Genomic DNA, 20,224 nt, shown 5'->3' on the forward strand with positions numbered 1-20,224 from the left:
AACCTTTGGGGGTGATCTGATTACAGATTGCTGGAAGAGCACAAATGGGCCGTGACTGCTGAGGCCCTGGACTGGGGATACCATAAAAAGACAGGTTATAAATGAAAGCTGCAAGGAGGACAAGGGGAAAGGGGGAGGGTTGAGGTCGGAGAGGGTTACTGGGGACAAAACATGAGAGTGGGAGAGAGGCAAAGAAATATGGTAGGATTGCAATGGGTTACCAGTTGGGACAGGAGAAAGGGGAGGGTGAAGCAGAGAGAAGGGGGTGGAAACTGAATTAATGTTGTATTACTTGGAAAATGCAAACTGAACATGCATGTCATAATACAAACTGTTCAGATTTAAGGTAATTTCAGAATATCGGGGTGAAAAATGATGTCCTTTAAGACAACATTGGAAAAAAAGAAAAGTCAACAGCTTATTATACTGAAGCACTGATTCACTGTACCTGTTTTTTCGAAAGAATGCATGTTGTAGCCTCGCAGAAGATCTGCTGGGCCAGAGAATCTTCCAGAAATTGGCGGGTTGTGAAAATATTTTTCTTGCCTTCGGGGATGGAAAGATGGATCAGGATAATGCTGTCCTGGTAGAACACAAAATATTTAGGGTAATTAGTTGAAAAAATACCTCACAAAATGATTTCTTGTTAAAGCCCTTGAATAATAATGTTAGAAGGAAGAAGATAGTTGACAGAAGAACATCCGTACCTATATCATCTGCATTCAGTTTTAAGGGAAGACAAACATGGATAATCATTTAATTGCCTTTATAGATATTTGTTTTAAGTTAAGTTTTGGGAACAAAATCATAGTCCTCAGGACCTAGCGCCTATTGAAATGTGTTCTGGCACCCACAAACCGCCATCTGTTCCAAGCAGATCATTGTTTGGTTGACTCCAATACAGTGGCCCTCATTAGAAAAACACTCCTGGTCCACCACACGTCTGACAAGAAGTCAACCGCATCATTAGAATGATCGTCTGTGTTTACAATTTAATGGCCTGCAATGTGATAATGCTACAAACACACTTAGAAATGCATTAAAGCTGCAGTAAGAAAGAGACGTAAGGGAGTCAAAGTGGAAATGGAAAGATTGGCATCATGGGCGCAAAAAGTAATAACCCCCCCACTCCCAAACACACGTGACTGCAAAACCAACCAGTTCACTGTGCAACTGATCCTAGAAGATATATGGAGACAAATGCACCTTTTAACAGCTATACTACCCACTGACACAATCACACTAGTGTTTGTGCTGGGTTTCTGGGTTACTTGAACATTTCAGAGTGTGTGTGGCATTGCACCAAGCATGTCAAAATCCCCTTTCAGCAAAGTTATTAGACATATGCAGCCATGCGTCAGCACACATTTCAGCAATATTTTAGTTCCACTCCGAGGCATGTCTCCACAAACCTTAAAAACTATGAGTTACTCACCGTAGTGACTAACGTACTCTTAGTCCATAGTCCCCCTTTAGTCACTACGGTGAGTAACTCATAATTACTCTTACATCCCGTCCGCTTTCCTACATACTGCATGGGCGATTACAACAGAATGTAACCACAGGGTGGAGAGGAGACCCTCCTTAAGCAAATAAGTTCCTTAGAACCGCTTGTCCGAAGGCCACATCTGATTTAGAGCCGGCGTCCAAACAGTAATGCTTACAGAAAGCCGAAGGGGTGGCCCAGGTAGCCACACTGCTTATGACTTGCCACAGGACCTGTCGCTGGAAGGCGATGGCCGTGGTCTTGGCTCTGACCGCTTGAGCGTGCATGTTGGCTGGCAGTGGCTTGTGCTGCCCCTCGTAGGACTCTTTGATGGCTGCAGCCATCCACCGTGCAATAGAGGCCTTGGATGCCTGATAACCGGGTCTGCAGCCCCCGAAGGTGACAAAAAGTGTGTCTGACTTGTGGAAGCACTTGGTCCTGTCCAGATAGAATTTTAGAGTGCGCCTGACCAGTGGTCGAAGTGTCGAAGTGTACAGAAAGAAGTAGTGGAACTATGTTTCCTACTGGCCTGTCCCCGCACCCCACAAACCCCACCGGCACGCACCCTCCCACGCACAGTACAAACCCCCAAACACATGCACCTGCTGTTTATGGGAATGTTCAGTGCAAGTTTCAACTTCTTCCTGCACTTTTATTTTAAAATGAAACCGTTCCGGAACGGTTTCTTTTTAAAATGAAAGCATAGGAAAGTAAAACTTAATTAAAAGAAGTAGAGGAGCTCTCGCCCACTGCGCCCGACATCCAGACAGTACAAGACTCTCTGAGCCTCGTCCTTGGGTTCAGCGAAGAACGTAGGCAAGACTATTTCCTCGTTTAGATCAAAGGCAGAGGGTACATTTGGTAAGAATCCCGGGTGAGTCAGCAGGACTACCTTGTCCCGGTGGAAAGTGGTGTAGGGTTCCGAGGACACCAAAGCCTGGATCTCACTGACTCTGCAAGCAGAGGTACGTCCCGCCAGCAAAGCAGTCTTAATGGTGACCAGCCTGATATCCGCGGACGCCATTTGCTCGAACGGTTTGGGCGCCATGGCGCCCCACCACCACAATGTGGTCCCACACAGGGTGTGGCCTCTTGATGAGCGGGTAGAGCTTGGACAATCCCTCCAGATGTTTCTTGAGAAGACCTCCTCCTCCAAACTTCTGTAGGCCCCTATGGCTACCAAGTAGGTGCGACATGTGCCCACCTGAAAGCCTGAGTGCGCCGAGAAGGAGAGCACTTTGTCCAGCATGCACGTAAGGGGGTCGATCTCCTTAAGAGTCCGCACAGTGACAGAACCTGCTCCATTTGCTCTTATATTGGCTCCTGGTAGCCTTGCTCCTGGCACCCTGAATGATCTCCAGGTTAGCCCGTGATAAGCTCAGGTGCTTGAGGGTAATCTGCTCAGCAACCACGCTGCGAGGGCTAACTTCTGAGGCGCAGGGTGGAGGACCCTGCCCCCAGCTGGGACAGGAGAGGTGCTGGGGCCAGCGGAAAGTGAATGGGTGGCCTGTCCGTGAGGCTGAGCAAGCAGTTTGGAGAACCACAGTCTCGCTGGCCATCAGGGAGCTATCAAGATGATGCTGAGGTGACAAGCTTCCTTCATCTTGAGGAGTACCCTGGGGATCAAGGGTGTGGGAGGAAAGGCATATGCTGTCATGCCTTCCCACTGAATCTGTAATGCATCTTCCAGGGAGCCGGGGCCCACCCCCTGCCAGGATGCAAACTGATGGCACCTCCTGTTCTTCCAGGAGGCCAATAGATCCACCTGAGGGTGGCCCCAAGTGTTGAAGACCACCTGCAGCACCTGGTTGTTCAATTGCCATTCGTAGTGGTCCACTCCCAGCCCGCTGAGACTGTCCACTACCAAGTTGGCTTCCCTCGGGAGGTGGACGGCCATGAGGTAGATGTTTTCCAGGGCCCATTCCCACATGCTGACCGCTAGGCTGCACAGTGGAGGGGACCTGGTACCCTCCTGCTTGTTGACATAGTACATGCGGGTGGAGTTGTCGGTCTGGATAAGGACGGTCTTGCCCCCAATGAGCGGAAAGAAGGCTCTGAGGGCTAGCCAAATGGCCCTTAGCTCCAGCCAGTTTATATGTGACTCCTGCCGGGTCCAGACTTTGTTGACAGTGTGGCTGCCCAGAATGGCTCCCCAGCCCTCTATGGAGGAATCTGCAGCGAAAATGGCCTGTGGGGACGGCTGCCGGAAGGGCCTGCCTGTTCGCAGGTTGCGGTCCCTGGACCACCACGTAATAAGTGGGCATATAGACCGTTTGTGTATGGACTAAAGAGTAGGGGGGCCAGGACACAGCCCTGCCGCACCCCCATCCTCACAGGAAAGAACTCTACATCGTCCATTGGGCCTACGTCTGACACAGACCTGGTTTTGCTGGTGGAGACTCACCAGGAGTTTTACCAACCCCTCTGGACAATTCATTCAACTCATGGACCTGAGCACCCGCCATAACTAAGCCGACTGACCTTGTCAAAGGCGGTGCTCAGGTCCATGAAGGGCAAGATGATTGTCTCCTCCTTGACATACAGGCAGTGTGTCACTATTAAATAAAGATTGAGTGATTGCTTGGAGGTACCCAGGTCAACTCAAAAGCCCAACTGGATCGTGGACAATACATTATTCTGAGTCAACCAAGCATCCAGCCTTACAAGAATAGCACAGCCATACAATTTTAAAGAGGGAATCTAGTAGGGATATGGGTCTATAAGAGCCAGGCAAGTGCCTCTGTCCCTTCTTGTATATAGGCTGGATCAAAGCCATAAACCATAACCAAGGAACTGCACCCCCAGCACTGATCGCATTAAAGCCCAGGGTCAGAATGGGGCCTACAGGTTGACCACATATAAGAAGAGGTCAGTTGGAATGTTATCTGGGCTTGGCACCCTGTTCGCATTCTGGTTTTTGATAGCTGAAAATATTTATTTCACCAAGAAGGGTGGCACATGTTAGGCAGAATCCTCTGCAGTACCCTTAGGGAACAATACAGACAATTAAGTCCACAAGTGGTAGTATAATTTCACCTTTGGTACACGCCTGTAATACACAGTTATAGTGGTAGCAGGTAGCAGAGCAGCCAGACTTATCACAAGAGCAAATGAGCAGTAGTAAGGAGTACACAAAAGGCTACAATTACTGTGACTCAAACAAACACTGACTTAAGGTTTCTGGTTAAAAAATATAAGTACATTTATTTTTAAACCATCTGTTCATAAAACACTTCAATTCTATTAAATAAAACCACACTCTAAATATACTACACACAACCAATTCCTTTGGTTCAGGTCAATTCAAGGTAAGTACCATAGGATTTGACAGACCGGTGTAGTGAAACAAAAGACGTTACCGGGGGTTTAAGAAGCGCTTACTTTTTGACAGTAATGGCAGTTCGGTCTTCCGAAAGAAAAGCGTACCCGCGGGAAGAAATGCAACCGTAGTCAAACACACTTAGCACATTGAATTAAAACCAGGGAATAGTGGATAAAATTCATAGGCAATACTTTTGTCAAGGCACTAAAATCAGAGGACGTGCTCTAAAATACAGATACAGTCAATCGGCTTGCGCCAGTGTCAAATGGAGCAGAGCTCTGTTGTCGAGGATCAGACAGTTAGAACAGTTCGAGATTAATGTTGCCAGGAGTACTGGATATTGTCAAAGGGAGGCAAAAGTTATAAGAGGGAAGGAATAAAGGACAAGCCTTCGGAAAGGAAAAGGGTTCACCCCGATTCCTCATGGTCGGATGGAGAGAACGACCAAATGGACACAGTACCTTATTCAAATGAAGAAAGCTGGTGCTACGGCAGTGATTCCTGGTAGTTCCTGCAGACTCACGGTTCCGAGAGCTTCAGTCGAGGGGACAAGAAGGAGGACGTCTGGAGCGATATGCACTACCCAGGGATGAGGCCAGAAGCAGTAAAGGAACAGTGAATAAAAGGTGTGCTACTTTAAAACAAGGGAGAGGGCTCTTCTGATGGCTATCCGGACCACTACAGCTATGTGCAGCGATTTCGACCTAGAAGAGGATTCTCTGGCTGTAGAAGGTGAGCTGGTTGCTCCCACCAGGCTCAAGGGAAGAAGACTCCAGACTGGATCTTCTCTGTCGTTGAAGGGTAGATAGCTCAGGACTGCGGCAGGGCTTCATCAGGATTCGGGAGTTGCAGTAGCCGTCTTCTTCTCTGATTCTCTTCGGTTCTTGCAGTTCCAGTGGCGACTCTGACTTCCAGCCCAAGAGTCCTGCCTTTTATGCAAAAATCCCCCATTCACACAGCCTGGCGGTCAATCACACAGCAGGGGGGTTGTCCAGCCCGGACAACCACCACAGTCAATGGAAACAAAGTGCGACTTGGGTCTCCAAGGAGACCCTGTGCAGGGGGTTACTAAACCCCTCCCTCACATTCAGCCCACCTAGACACCCAGACGCCAAAGGAGGGCTTCTTCGCAGAAGCCGGCCAAAGGACGGCAAACAAAGACAGCAAACCTGGTTTGGCGCGAAGAGTAAAATACAAGAAGGATGTTAACACAAAGAAATGGCGACTAAACCCGACCGCAGCCAAAATAAAATGTATTTAGTCAAGCGGGTTTATGTTCGAGGCTAATACAATACCCTAAAACAGTACCTCGTTTATATAGTATAATCGCGGTAGAAAAGTTAGGGTAGATACCACTGCCACCAGCCAAGTCTTAGTGTTAAGGGAGCGAAACAAGGCTCCAGGAGGTACAGACAAAAAGGGAGCATAGTTAACCCTTTGCAATACTCCATATAAGATGGGGTGTACTGGGTCTGTAGTTTTTAAATGACTACATAAAGTAAATGGCAACTTTACCTGTTTCTGGGGGACAGTAGTCAGCCCCAGAAAAATGGAGTCAGTGGGAAGTCTCAGAGACAACCTTGTGTTACTGCACTGAAGGTGCTGTGTAACACAAAGAAAGTGGGGCTCATGGAGTGGTGTGGCCACAGAGCCCAAGATCACACACAAAGTAGAAGTTCACATGGCAAAACACATGCAAGAGTGGGAAAAAGGTTCACACTCTTACCAAGTGGAAAAAAACAAACCCCAGAAATGCATCAAAGCTGCTGAGGGACTCACTAGCTAAGTGAAATTAGCCATAAATGAGAATTCTCCCTAACAGCACACCGTCCATATCCCTGTCCATATGTAACATGAAGGATCAAGTATTGCAGCCAAGTCCAGGGAATCTCCACACGGTTCCCCATTACAAAGGCATGCATAATGTTTTACCCATGCCCGGTCTGTGACCATGGTGTCCAGACCTTGCGCTTTGTATTCATAGAATGGACCATGGTTCACGATCTCCCAAAATAATGTTGAGTTATTGTCCCCAGACGCTGACACCAGGTCATGCCAAGCAGAGTTATCGATCTCAATGTTTCGATCAGCAATAGTCTTTTCATAAGAGGCTCTGGGCGAAATTATTTTGCTTTTGGATCGGTCTGGGTTCTTAAGATATGCCAATAGTTTAGATTTGATAGTAAAAATATTTGAAACATTGGACAGAATCCTCAAAAACCTAACCAGGTTATCGTGGAAATCCCCCCTCACATCCAATATTTGGATCCACATGATCGCGATATGGATATAGAAGGGTCTTGGTGTGGATAGACAACACTGACCCATTCTAGTTAATAGATGTTGACACAGACCAAGAGGGTAGACTTAGTACATGGCTACATTGATCAGCAAGAGATATACATAGTGAAATTGTATTCTCACAATCATGTGATACCTGCCTTTCTCCGCCCCCTGAGTGGTAGACTAGCAACTCTAAGGGATGACATGCATTACTTACCGTAAAAGCATTTCTGATGGTTGTATCTGCTTAGATTCACATGCTGTGCATAGTCTGGCATCCAGTGGTCACTGCGGAGTATTGCATCTTGTTTTTCGAAAGTCGAAAAGGGTACTTCGACATAGGCGTGTCTGTAATACTATCCCTATAGTGACGTGCAGTGTACCCAAAATCCCTCACGCGTCGAGGTCCCTCTGTTTGTATTTTTTTTCTGCCACGAGGAAGCCTTATGACTAACGTGAGTTAGTACAGAAAAGAGAGAGAAAGAAATAAGACGTCTATGTTCCTTCCATCCGAGTGGGGAGGAAGGGTGGCCGCATGTGAATCTAAGCAGATACAACCATCAGAAATGCTTTTACGGTAAGTAATACATGTCTTCTGATGCTTGTTAATCTGCTTAGAATCACATGCTGTGCATAGACTAGCGAGCAGTACCCGGAGTTGGAGGTGGGTTGTGAGAAGGAACAGTAGTGAAAAGATGTCTTAGTACTGCTTGTCCCACCTGAGAATCAGACCTAGAATGAGTGTCTAGGCAATAGTGTTTTGTAAAGGTGTGTACAGAACTCCAGGTTGCCGCTTTGCAAATGGCCTCTAGGGGAACATTTGCAATGAACGCTATGGATGCCCCAGTGCCTCGAGTAGAGTGTGCTCTAGGCTTGAAGAGCCGTTCTCTCTTGGCAAGTGTGTAACAGAGAGTGATGCACTGGACAATCCATCTAGATATAGTGGATTTGGAGACTGCATCTCCCTCTCTTCCTGCTGCCACTGAGACAAAGAACTGATTAGTCTTTCTCAGTGGTCTAGTTCTTTCCATATAAAACATGACCACTCTGCGCACATCAAGTGTGTGCAGGCTCTTTTCTCCCAAGTTTGATGGGTTTTGAAAGAACGTTGGTAGTTCTATAGACTGGTTGACATGGAATTTTGAAATTAATTTCGGTGCAAACCTAGGGTGTGTGCATAGAACCACCTCATCTTTGTGAACTGTTACAAAGGGATCTAGTATAGAGTGCGCTTGTAGTTCACTCACTCTCCTAATGGAGGTGATAGCTATCAAGAAAGCAGTCTTAAGAGTGAGATCTTTAAGGGTTGCTTTATGCATGGGCTCGAAGGGGGAGCCCATTAGCCTGGTTAGTACAACATTCAGGTCCCATCCGGGAGCTGGGTTAGATATAGGAGGGTGAATTCTTTTCACTCCCTCCATGAAGGCTTTAATAACTGGAACTTTCCACCATGACGCCTTATGTTGAGACGTAGTGTAGGCGAAGAGTGCAGCTAGGTGAACTATAATAGAATTAAAGACTAAACCTGAGTCCAATAAGTGGGTCCGGTATAGAACAATCTGTGTGGGAGAGCAGTCAATGGGGTTGATGCTCTTTGACTTACACCAGATGATGAACCATTTCCACTTGCTAGAGTAGCAGTAACGAGCGTTTGGTTTCCTTGCTTCTCTGAGAATGTCCATGCATCTCTGTGGGAGCTGCAAATGTCCAAATTCTATGACCTCAGGAGCCAGGCTGCCAAGTTCAGGGTCTGTGGGCATGGGTGCAGCGTTTGGCCCCTGTCCTGTGACAGCATTTTGTACGGGCAGGGTAGTTCCACTGGAGGAGACCGTGACATCTCCATCAGATGAACGAACCAGGGTTGGCAGGCCATCATGGGGGCCGCCAGTATCATGGTAACTGGTTCCTGGTGCTTCTTCTGCACTATCTTGTTGAGAAGGGGAGTTGGGGGGAAAAAGCGTAGACAAATTTCCCGGACCATGTTATCTAGAGACCGTTCCCCTTAGATCGGTTCTGGGGGTACCTGGAGGCGTAATCTTGGCATTGGGTGTTCTCCAGAATTGCGAACAGGTCAATCTCTGGGAAGCCCCATTCTGCAAAAACGTTGGGAGACGATGTCTTCGTGTAGTTGCCATTTGTACTCTGCGGGCAGAGGAAAGTCTCTGATGAGTTTGTCTGCCAGAAGATTGAGTTCCCCTGGTACATGTTGAGATAACATGAACATGTTGTGTTTGAGAGCCTAGTTCCAGATGTTCTGGGACAGCTTGGACAGTCCTGGAGAGTGAGTGCCCCCTTGCTTGTTCAGGTAGTACATGGCCGTGGTGCTGTCTGTGAGGATCAGCACTGTTTTCCCTTGTAGGTCTGCCTGGAAAGCCTTCAGTGCTTTGAAGATCGCCAGCAGTTCCAGCAAGTTTATGTGTTTGGACGCCACACTCTGAGTCCAAACTCTGTGTGCAGTCTGATGGGATAGGTGAGCCCCCCATCCTGTGAGGGATGCGTCTGTGGTTAGAGTGGCTTCCACTGAGGGGGTGGCGAAATGTTTCCCCAACAAGAGATTTTCCTTCGACCACAATCGCAGCGAGAGACCCAAGGCCTGCGAGACCACCACTAGATAGTCACATTGTCCGCTGGCCTGACACTACTGGCTGTTGAGCCACTCTTGCACTGGGCGCGGGTGCAGGCGCGCGTGCGGTACCAAATAAATACATGACGCCATCATCCCTAGCAATCGCATGACCTTGCGTACCGTCACCTCTCGACCGGCTACATATTGAGGGATCTGAAACAGCATGTTTTGGACCCTCTCGTTGGAGGGGAAGACAAGGCCGTCCTTTGTTCAAATTAGAGCCCCTAGGAATTGCTTGACTTGTCTGGGGTTTGGACTGGACTTCTTGTTGATGGAGAAGCCCAGGTGGAACAAAAGGTCTACAGTCTTTTGGGTATTTGAGAAGCATGTTTCGAATACGTCGGAGGACCCAATCCCCTCGAATCCCCCGTTATGAGCCAGTCGTCGAGGTAAGGGTAGACCGGAATGGACAACCTGCGCAGGTGTGCCGCTGCCACTGCCACTGCCAGTACCTTCGTGAATACCCTTGGCGCTGAGGCTATGCCGAAGGGTAGCACTTTGAACTGATAGTGTTTGTCCTCTATCATGAACCTGAGGTATTTTCTGTGTGCTGGCAACATTGAAATATGAAAGTATGCATCTTTCATGTCCAGTGTTGCCATGTAATCCCCGTGTGAGCAGGGGGATTACCTCCTGTAAAGTCACCATACAAAATTTCTGAGGTTTCACAAATTTGTTCGCTGGGTGCAGATCTAATACAGGGCGCATGGTTAAATCCTTTTTGGGTACAAGGAAGTACACTGAATAAATACCCTCCTTTACCTGTGATAGAGGCACAACCTCCATTGCTCCTTTTTCCAGCTGCAGTTCGACTTCCTGAAGAAGGATGGAGAGGTGTTCCAGTGATAGGCGTCTTCCATTGGGGGTCTGAAAGTTGGGGATTGACTGAATTTGATGTAGTAACCATGGGCTATTGTTGACAGTACCCAGCGGTCTGTGGTAATTCCCTCCCATGCTTGCAGGAATGATGTTAACCGGCCCCCGACCGGAGATGCATGGGAGGGGACCCAAACTTTCGGGTCATTTGGTGTTGGTAGCCGGGGAGCATCTGGGGGTGGAGCCCTGACCTCTTCCCTTGCCACGACGTTGTCCTCTTTGAGCATACTGTCCACTGGTTCCCTGAGGGGAGGACCAGTTGCCGGCTGAGGTGTACTGTTGTTGTTGTTGATGATGATGATTTTGTCGTTGGCCATGAAAAAAGCGCCTGTTGCCGTAACCTCGCTTATTAGGAGGTCTTGTGATTTGGTCCAGGGTTTTTAGAGTTTTGTGTTCCTTCTTAGCTGTTTCCAGTGTGTCATCAACCGCCTTGCCAAACAAGTTTGAGTCTTCAAGGGGTTTGTTGATAAGGGACGCTTGTGTTTCTGGCTTGAAACCGGAGTTTCTGAGCAAAGCATGTCGCTTAAGAAGTACACCCTGTACTAGTGAACGGCCAGCCGTCTCTGCAGCATCTAAGGTGTTCTTGATGATGCTTTGGTTGACCCGAGTACCTTCTGTCACAGTGGCTAAGCGTGCCCGCAAGGGCTCGGGGGCTTCTTGTAGGCCTTCACGCATTGGGCATCGGCGTAGCTAGCCAACAAGGTTGTATTGTTGGCAATACACGTGGCAAAAGCTGCCGGGGATGTAATCCTCTTTCCTAAGACATAAAGCTTCTTCCCCTCTTTGTCCGGGGGTGCTTTGCCAGTAGATAGCGGAACCCCCACCCTTTTCCTCGTGGTGGTTACTACCAGGGAATCAGGTATGGAATGACTCCTAATATATAAGGGATCAGAAGGTGAGGGGCTAAAGAGCTTCTTGATTCCTGGATTGACCCCTCTAACCAATGAAGGTATAGATAAAGAGGGAATGAGGCGTCTCTTGACTGAGGCAAGAAGGGGTATGGCTTGGCTAGCAGGCAGTTTTTTCCTTAATTATTTTCTCAACAAAATCTACTTCTTGGGTAGTCGCCCGTTTCAATTTGAAAATGTGCTGCCGCCTTGCGTAGCATTGCATTAAAAGTGGGTTGCTCATCCACAGGCGAAGGATCTCTGACCGGTGTGGTCTGAGGAGAAGGCAGATCTAAAACATCAGGGTCTGTTGCAACCCCTGGTGACTGCCAGGGCTGTGGTTCACATATGTCTGGGTCTTCCTCAAAGTCCCCCTACAGGGTCTTGTAGATCCTCAGTATTTAGGAATTCTTCCTCTTCCTGAAAATGTGGATCCACTTCAGTGAGGTCATATGTATCAAATTTCTTCCTCAAGTGGGTCAAAAAGTCTTGAGAATTTGGTCCTAGGGTCTTCAGGGAGCACCTCCCTTGGCCTTTTGGGTGTCATGTGTTCAGAGGTGGACACAAACCTATCTAGCCTGTCCATACACGATTCAAATCATTCCCTAGTCCACTGGGATAACCCTGAACAGTCTAGTGGCGGAAAGGCTTGCTCCTCCGCCTCTAGGCGTCGAGATCTCTCCCATAGCGTTCAGGATATACCCCCGTCGCCCTCTGAGAACCCTTCTCATGGGCCCGGCACTGGGGACGTATCTCTGGGCTTTCCCTTCGGCGTGGGGGAAGGTTCCGGCGTACCCTCTGTAGATTTCGGCGTCTCTCTGAACTTCTGAACGGGCCTTGGTGACTCCTTCACCAGCCGTTTCTGCGAGTCTTTGGATACTATTCTAGCTATGTTTTCCACGACTAGTTTCTCCGTCGAGGGCTGGTCGAGACTAGTTTTCGGCGGAGCCAGAACCTTACCGTCGACAGACAACTTCTTACGAGGCATTTTGACAGACGTTTTGGTGGTAGCGCCCTTAGTTGAAGACGGCCCAGTCGCTAGGTGCGAATGCGGCTGCGGGGAGGGCTGGCGACCCTTGCGGTCGCGATGGCTGCCGGTTGATTCGGCATCTCCGTTGGCGCCGAGGCCTTCTTCGATTTACTCGACGAATGGCCCTGGGTTGTGTGTTTAGTGCCTTTTTCGAGTGGGTGAGGGTCGCCGGGATGTACATCTCCATAAGTAGGGCCGGAGCCGAGCTTTTCGGGGCCGGGGACAGACGCAATGGAGCGCGAGCGCTCCATTGAGAGGTCAACAACCTCCGTTACAGAGGTAGCATTATCACTATCCCCCTCGTCACACTCGGCGGCCGCCGCCGGTGAGGAATCAGCCTTCGACATCCCGTAGGCTGCCCACCTTTTGACCCTGCGTTCCTTCAAAGTTTTTGGACGAAGAAGTTTACAGGCCGCACAGCCGGCCTCGTAGTGGTTGAGGGGTAAGCAGCGGTTACACCGCTTATGCTTGTCCTGCCACGGAAATTTGCCGTTACGAGGGCAAAATCTAAAAGGAGTGCTCTCCATAGCTGAGGGTGAAATCAGTGATAAGGACCCGGAAGGAAAGGGGGGAGAAAGGGAAAGGCATTCTAGAAGAAACAAATGTCCACAACCACCCCCACTCTCCCTACTGTGTAGGCCGGCGAGGTCGGGCCACGTGTTCGGCAGTGCCGATAGGATCGCCTCCGTCGAAACCACCGCCGTCGAAGATCTTGATTCGGCAGAGAAGTTGAATGGCTGTCGAAAGAGGGCTGGAGGCGGTTGAATTATGACAAATCGACCAAGGGTCGAATAAATGGTAAATGGCAATGTCTCTTACGAGCTCCGCATAAGGCGACCAGTATTCTGGGCGGAAAAAAATAATCTGAGGGACCTTGATGAGTGAGGGATTTTGGGTACACTATACGTCACTATAGGGATAGTATTACAGACACGCCTATGTCGACGTCCCCTTTTCGACTTTCGAAAAACAAGATGCAATACTCCGCAGTGACCACTGGATGTCGGACTATGCAAAGCATGTGATTCTAAGCAGATTAACAAACACCAGAAACCATGTTCCTTGCGGGGGGGAGGGGCAACTTCAATGAAACGTTAGACCCCGTTTAAGATAGGGCTGATTCCAGATACGCGAGGCCATCAACCGCATCAACAACCCTAAATACCATATTAACCGATCTATCAAGGATAGACATATGGAGTGTGCTGAATACTGCCAAAAGGGGCTACTCTTACTACTTTGCCCCTCACAAGGTTTATACCAGAATTGATTACATGTATGTGGGGATGGAACACCTGGGTGAGTTCACTTAGGCACAAACATACTGGTCGATCCATCTAAGACCATTCCTCGCTCATAGTACATTGGAACCGACAAAGGAGCAGATCTCCCATCTCTACATGACATATGTCTGCTAGGACCCTTCAGGATGATACCTTTCGGGATCACATGGAAGACTACCTTATTGCTTTCTTAAAGACAAATGTGGGCAGTGTAGACAGATGGGGATAGTCTTGGAGAAACTCAAGGTGGTAGTTGGAGGGGAGACCATTGCCAAAGCGGGCGGCATTAGAAGATAATTGCGAGCAGGCCTAGAGACATTAGAGGACCATATCCAAGCCATAGAGAATGGCAAGAACTCGTATCCCTCCGCTGAATCTGAGCTGTTCATGCTGCGGGCAAATGCACTGCAGCATGGCAGAGGCTTAGGCATTTGATTTCGAGGTGCACACGGCACGAATGCACGGGGAGGGGGACAAGTCTGAGATGTTGCTGGCGTGGTTGTGTAGGAACGAGAAGCCCTGGCAAGCGATCACGTTGATAAGGGATGAGTGTGGAGCCAGCTGGCTACATCAGGTGACAATAACTGACACTTTCAGCACATATTACAACAACCTATACAAACATGCGGTCTCTGTCGATCTCGACGCAATGAGCTCTACACTCCCTCTGTCATGACTCAGAGACTCAGCGTACACGTGCCACGCAAACAGCGTTGCTCTGCCTTTCCCCTCATACAGAGTTGGCAGTTGGCATGGCACCTACACCACTGCTGTGTTCGCTTTCGGCGCTCCTCAGCGGGTATCGCCTTGTGTAGCCATGGTTACCTGACGGAAAGCGCATAGTCATCCCGTTGCAGGAACTCCTATGAACCTATTAAGAACAGCCTTTTCATGGCAGCAGCGCTTCTGATTGAAGTTCGTGCTGCGGTATCTTTGTTTTGTGTTTCCTATGCTTGGCCTTCATTGTGACCCTGTTTTCGCTCTACCGACCTGTCTTTGGATCTTGTTTTTGGTACTTTTTCTTAAGTAAGGTAACGACTACTGCATGTAACACAGACTGAACTTGGATATTCCCTTATTTACTTCTGCTATCCCTGGAACTGTTTGGTGCACCGAACTATGGACGCTATGGAGCTCTAACCCAATGTGCACTGAAATTATTGCTAGTGCTTACCCGTGCCACCTGGGGTAGGTCCCTACTAATCTCACTAACCTCCCTTTCCCCTTTTCGCAATTGCTTCCATGGGATTTGTTTTAGTCTCCCTGGAATTCCCTGACATCTGCTGCTTCTCTCTTTAGGACCTCACTCCTTTACTCTTAGGTAAGAAAACCAGTAGATTATGCCCTATTTCTGAGAATCCTCTCGTCCTTCCTGGTGGCTTGTTGTTTCTATTATTGTGAGGCCACAGAGTATTTTGCCACCAGACAAACCCAAAAAGACTGACCAAGTACCATTCTGTCCAGGTCAGTGCTGCTTTACGTCAAGTAGATACTTACCGACTGGGGTCCCCTGGTTTCACAGAAGGAGAACATTCCATCCAACTCCTGCCTCAGTGACTATTAACACTCTCAGATTTAGTTACTGCGGCTTACCGCCGAACTGGCCTCTGCCCTCGAAATATCGCTGAGAGGGGTGATCTCGTCTCTGCAGACCGCAAAGACTCAGAGGAAGGGTTGGTGGGGCGAAAGGGGGGACTCCCATCCAAGTTCTATAAAGAATTCAGAGACACACTTACCCCTGTTCTGCTCAGAGTTTTTGAAGAAGCGTACGACCTAGGCCGACTACCGAATAGTCGGCGAGAAGGAACAAGTTACTTACCTGTAACTGTTGTTCTCCAGCATGGGTCTGGCATGGATTCACATGCTCATGAATATTCCCCGTCGTCAGGCTGGGAATCCTCGGTAAAGAAAAAACCAGTATCAGTTTCGTTTCTGATCTGTCTTTCGTAGTAATAACCAATCACTGGTCTCTGCGTCATACTGACCACAGCCAATGACTGCCCTCTACCTAAGCACCGCCTCTGGCAGCCATCTTCAGATTTGGAAGCACGTGAAGTGGCAGTATGACCAAGTGAAGAGCCGCAGAGGGGTAGGCGGGAGGGTTCGCATGTGAATCCATGCCAGACCCATGCTGGAGAACAACAGTTACAGGTAAGTAACTTGTTCCTTCTCCAGCATGGGGTCTGGCATGGATTCACATGATCATGAATAAAGAATACATAGCAGTACACACATGCACAACCACGGGAGGTGGCAAAGGCTCAACATTAAGCATTACATCAAACTCAACATTAAGCATCTTACCTCCTCACCAGGCTCACCTCAGGCGAACAGGTTGCGCAGCACTGCTTGGCCGACCCTGGACTCCTCCCTGGAATCCCGATCGACGCAGTAGAATTTCGTGAAGGTGTGCGTCGACCTCCACGTAGCAGCCCTGCATATGTCCAGCAGGGGCACACCAGAAAGGAACGCCGTGGTAGCTGCGATCGCTCTGGTGGAATGGGCTCTCGGACGGCCAGGCAGCGGTCGGTTTGCCAACCGATGACAGTACATGATACAGCCGGAGAGCCATCTGGAAATGGAAGCCTTCGAGAGAGCCTTCCCCTGATTGACAGGTCCAAAGTTCACAAAGAGTTGTGACGTCTTCCGAAAACACTTTGTGCGGTCCACGTAGAACTTCAGCGCTCTAGCCACATCCAGCGAGTGCAAAGTCCTCTCAGCCGGCGACGAAGGCGACGGGAAGAACACAGGCAACACCAAGGGTTCGTTGAGATGGAAGTCCGATGGTACCTTGGGCATGAAGGAGGGGTGCGTCCTGAGCACTACCCTCGTGTCGTGAAAAGTCAAGTACGGGGCCTTGCAGGAAAGGGCCTGGATCTCTCCCACCCGTCGTGCGGAGGTGATGGCCACAAGAAACGCTGTTTTCCACGACAGAAACTTCAACGGGGCCGAGTGCAGAGGCTCGAACGGAGGTCCCATGAGCTTGGTCAGCACCACGTTGAGCTCCCACGCCGGGGCCGGCGCCTTCACCGGCGGGAACGATCTGAACAGTCCCTTCATGAACTCTTTCACCAGACGATGAGACCACAGGGACGTCCGGCCCGTGGTTCTGGTGTATCGGGAGATCGCAGCAAGATTAATCTTGATGGACGCGTGTGCCAGTCCAGCTTTGGCCAGCGTCAGCAGGTACGGCAGTACCTGGGGAGCCGTAATCCGTAGAGGGTTAATCTTCTGTGTGTGGCACCAGACAGAGAACCTCTTCCATTTGTGTCCGTAGCATTTAAGAGTCGAGGACGCCCTGGCCTTTGCAAGAACCTCTCTGCAGTCGGCCGGTATGTCGTATCCTCCAAACTCTAGCGCTGCAGGAGCCAGGCCTGCAAGTTCAGCGATTTCGGGTCGTGGTGGAGGATGGCGCCTCCTTCCCTGGAGAGTAGATCCGCGTCCACCGGCAGCTTGATTGGCGGGGACGCTGACAAGTCCAGAAGGTCCGGGAACCATATCTGCCTCGGCCACGCAGGTGCGACGAGGATCATCCTGCACCGTGACCTCTTGAGATGGTTGACGAGCCGGATTAGCAGTGGTAAAGGAGGGAACGCGTAGAGGAACAGGCCCTCCCAGGGGAACGAGAAAGCATCGCCCATGCTCCTCGGCTGGGGAAACCTGCTGGCGAACCTCCGGCACTTGGAGTTCGTCGCCGTCGCGAACAGGTCGATCTGGGGTGTGCCCCACCGTCGGAAGAGGCGATCCACTAGATCCTGCCGTAGTTCCCACTCGTGGCACGAGCGCAGCTCCCTGCTGAGTGAGTCGGCGATGGTGTTTTTTATCCCTGCCAGATGAAACGGCACCAGAAACATCCTTTGGGCGACTGCCCAATGCCACAGGTCCTGCGCCTCCTTGGACAGTGCTGGGTACCTGGTTCCGCCCTGTTTCCTGATGTAAAACATGGTGGTGGTGTTGTCGGTGAAGATCCTCACCACCTTGCCCTTGAGGGACGGAAGGAAGGACCTGAGGGCCCAGAACACTGCACGGAGCTCCAGGACGTTGTTATGGAGGGACTTCTCCGTCGGGAGCCAGAGGCCTCTCGCGTGCAGATTCTCGGTGTGCGCTCCCCACCGTTCCAGGGAGGCATCCGTGGTCACTGTCTCCTGGTGGTCTGGGGTCTGGAAGTCCATGCCCGCCGTCAGATGCGCACGGGTGCCCCACCACCGGACCGCTCGGCGGAAACTCTCGTCGAGTGTGATCCTCTCCTCGAAGCCGCCCGTCGTTTGGATCCAGCGCGCGTCCAGGAACTCCTGCAACGGGCGCATCCGGAGCCTGCACATGGGAATGAGGTAGATGCAAGAGGACATCATTCCGAGGAGGGACTTGATGGACCTCACCTTGGCCGCGTCGGAAACCGACATCCGCTGTACCTTGCCCAGGATGGACCTGGTCCTTTCCTCTGACGGGGAGGCCAGAAGGGACACTGTGTCGAGCTTCGCTCCCAGAAACAGTGCGTTTTGCGCGGGTACCAGGTGGGACTTGGCGTAGTTCACGGAGAATCCCAGGTCTGTGAGAAGTTGGACGGTCCTTGCCGTGTGCTCCACGGCGAGCTCCCTCGTCTTGGCTCGGATGAGCTAGTCGTCCAGGTAGGGGTAGACGTGGATCCCCTCGCGGCGCGGCTGCGCCGCCACCGGTGCAAGGCACTTGGTAAATACCCTGGGTGCCGACCGTAGTCCGAAGGGGAGGGCTTTGAACTGGTAGTGACGCCCTTGGACCACAAACCTGAGGAATTTTCGGTGACCCTTTAGGATGGGAATATGGAAGTAGGCATCCTCCAAATCCAACGACGACAGGAAGTCTCCTTCCTCCAGCTGACCCAGGACGTGCTGGAGGGTGACCATCCGGAACTTCTGTGCCTTGATGAACTTGTTCAGACGTCGCAGGTCTAGGATGGGGCGCCATCCTCCCGTCTTCTTCTTCACGAGGAAGTATCTCGAGTAAACTCTGGAGCCCCGAAGCCTCTTTGGGACGAGTTCGATGGCGCCCTTCCTGAGCAACGCCTTTACCTCCAGGAGAAGCTGAGGGACGTGAAGCTCTCTCCTGGCCACGGGGGGGACGCGCGGGCACCTTCTTTGAAACTCGAGCGCGTGGCCCCGGGCCAAGGCGTCCAGCACCCAACGGTCGGTGGAGATGGACTCCCACACGCTGACGAAGCTCACCAGCCGGCCTCCCACCGGGGTGCTTCGGTGGGGCCCGACCCCACGGCCGGTTCAATCCTGTTTCGACGAGGCTTTGCCGTCTTGACCTCCTTGGCGACGACGGCGGGGTCCTCCAGGCTTGCCTCGTCCTCTGTAGGCCTCTTGAGACGACGAGCGGGCCGCTTGACGGTAGGTAGAGAAACCGCCGCCGGAACCTTTGGAGGCGCCCTTGCCTCCGCTGCTCCGAAAGGGCGTCCGTCGTTGCTGTAGAACCCCAAGGGCCCGGGCCGTCTCAGTGTCCGCTTTAATGGCCTGAAGGGAATCGTCCACTGTTTTCCCAAACAGGTTGTTCCCATCGAACGGCATGTCCAGGACTCTGGTCTGTACGTCTTGACGGAAGTCCGTAGCCTTGAGCCATCCACGCCGCCTAAGGCACACGCCGTTGCCCAACTGGCGAAACCCAGTGTCGGCGATGTCCGTTGCAATAGTGATGGCGTGGTCCGACGCCACCTCACCTTCCTGTAGGATCTCCAGGGCATCCGCCCTCTTGTCGTCCGGTAGGAAGTCCAGCAGGGGAGCCAGTTTGTACCATAGCTCCCTGTCGTAGCGGGCCACGATAGCCAAGGCGTTGGCCGCTTTAATCGTCGTCGCTGCAGACGAGATGACCCTGCATCCCATAGCGTCCAATTTCTTTCCCTCGCCGTCCGGTGGGGAAGTCGAAGTGGAGGCCGCACCCCCCCCGCTTTCTTCCTGGCCGCCGCGGAGACGACGGAGTCCGGGGTAGGCTGCGCCCGGAGGCACAGGGGGGCCGCGTCCGGGACCCGGTACTTCTTTTCATACCGGTCTCTTCTAGCTGGCGTCGTGGAAGGGTTCTTGAGGAGGGCGAGGCCCTCATCCCAAATGTCGTCCAGTAGAGGCACCGCGAGGACCGTCTTCCTCTTGGCCTCGCGCTGTTGATAAAGGAATCCTTCCTTTTTCTTCTCCTCAGGGCAGAGTTGGAAAAGCTCGGATGCCCTGGCGATCATGGAGTGGAACGATCCAATCTCGTCGGGCGGAGAGGCCCTGGTGGGAGGTGACGACGGGAGATCCTCGTCGTATACCTTGTCGTCCGTACCCGTCGCTGCCGTGTCAGTCCCCGTATCATCCCCTCGGGTGGACGGGGAGGAGGGCTGGACGGGTCGCGACGGCTGAAAAGGAGGTGGAGGGTGAATCCTTCTTTTCTTGGGAGGGGGAACACCCGAAGGTCCCGGT

General features: G+C 51.1%; 1 protein-coding gene across 2 annotated transcripts in view; it reads right to left on the minus strand.

Annotated features, from left to right (window-relative positions):
• MIA2 (MIA SH3 domain ER export factor 2) overlaps window positions 1-20,224 on the minus strand; it is a 2,742,135-nt gene that overhangs the window by 383,204 nt on the left and 2,338,707 nt on the right. For both annotated transcript variants that reach the window (XM_069637493.1, XM_069637494.1), the window contains one exon: window positions 449-583. In XM_069637493.1, the coding sequence (XP_069493594.1) occupies window positions 449-583 (135 nt within the window). The remainder of the gene's footprint in view (window positions 1-448; window positions 584-20,224) is intronic.

Source organism: Ambystoma mexicanum, chromosome 14 (genome assembly GCF_040938575.1).
Source record: "Ambystoma mexicanum isolate Mex_15411 chromosome 14, UKY_AmexF1_1, whole genome shotgun sequence".
Lineage (NCBI taxonomy): Eukaryota > Metazoa > Chordata > Amphibia > Caudata > Ambystomatidae > Ambystoma > Ambystoma mexicanum.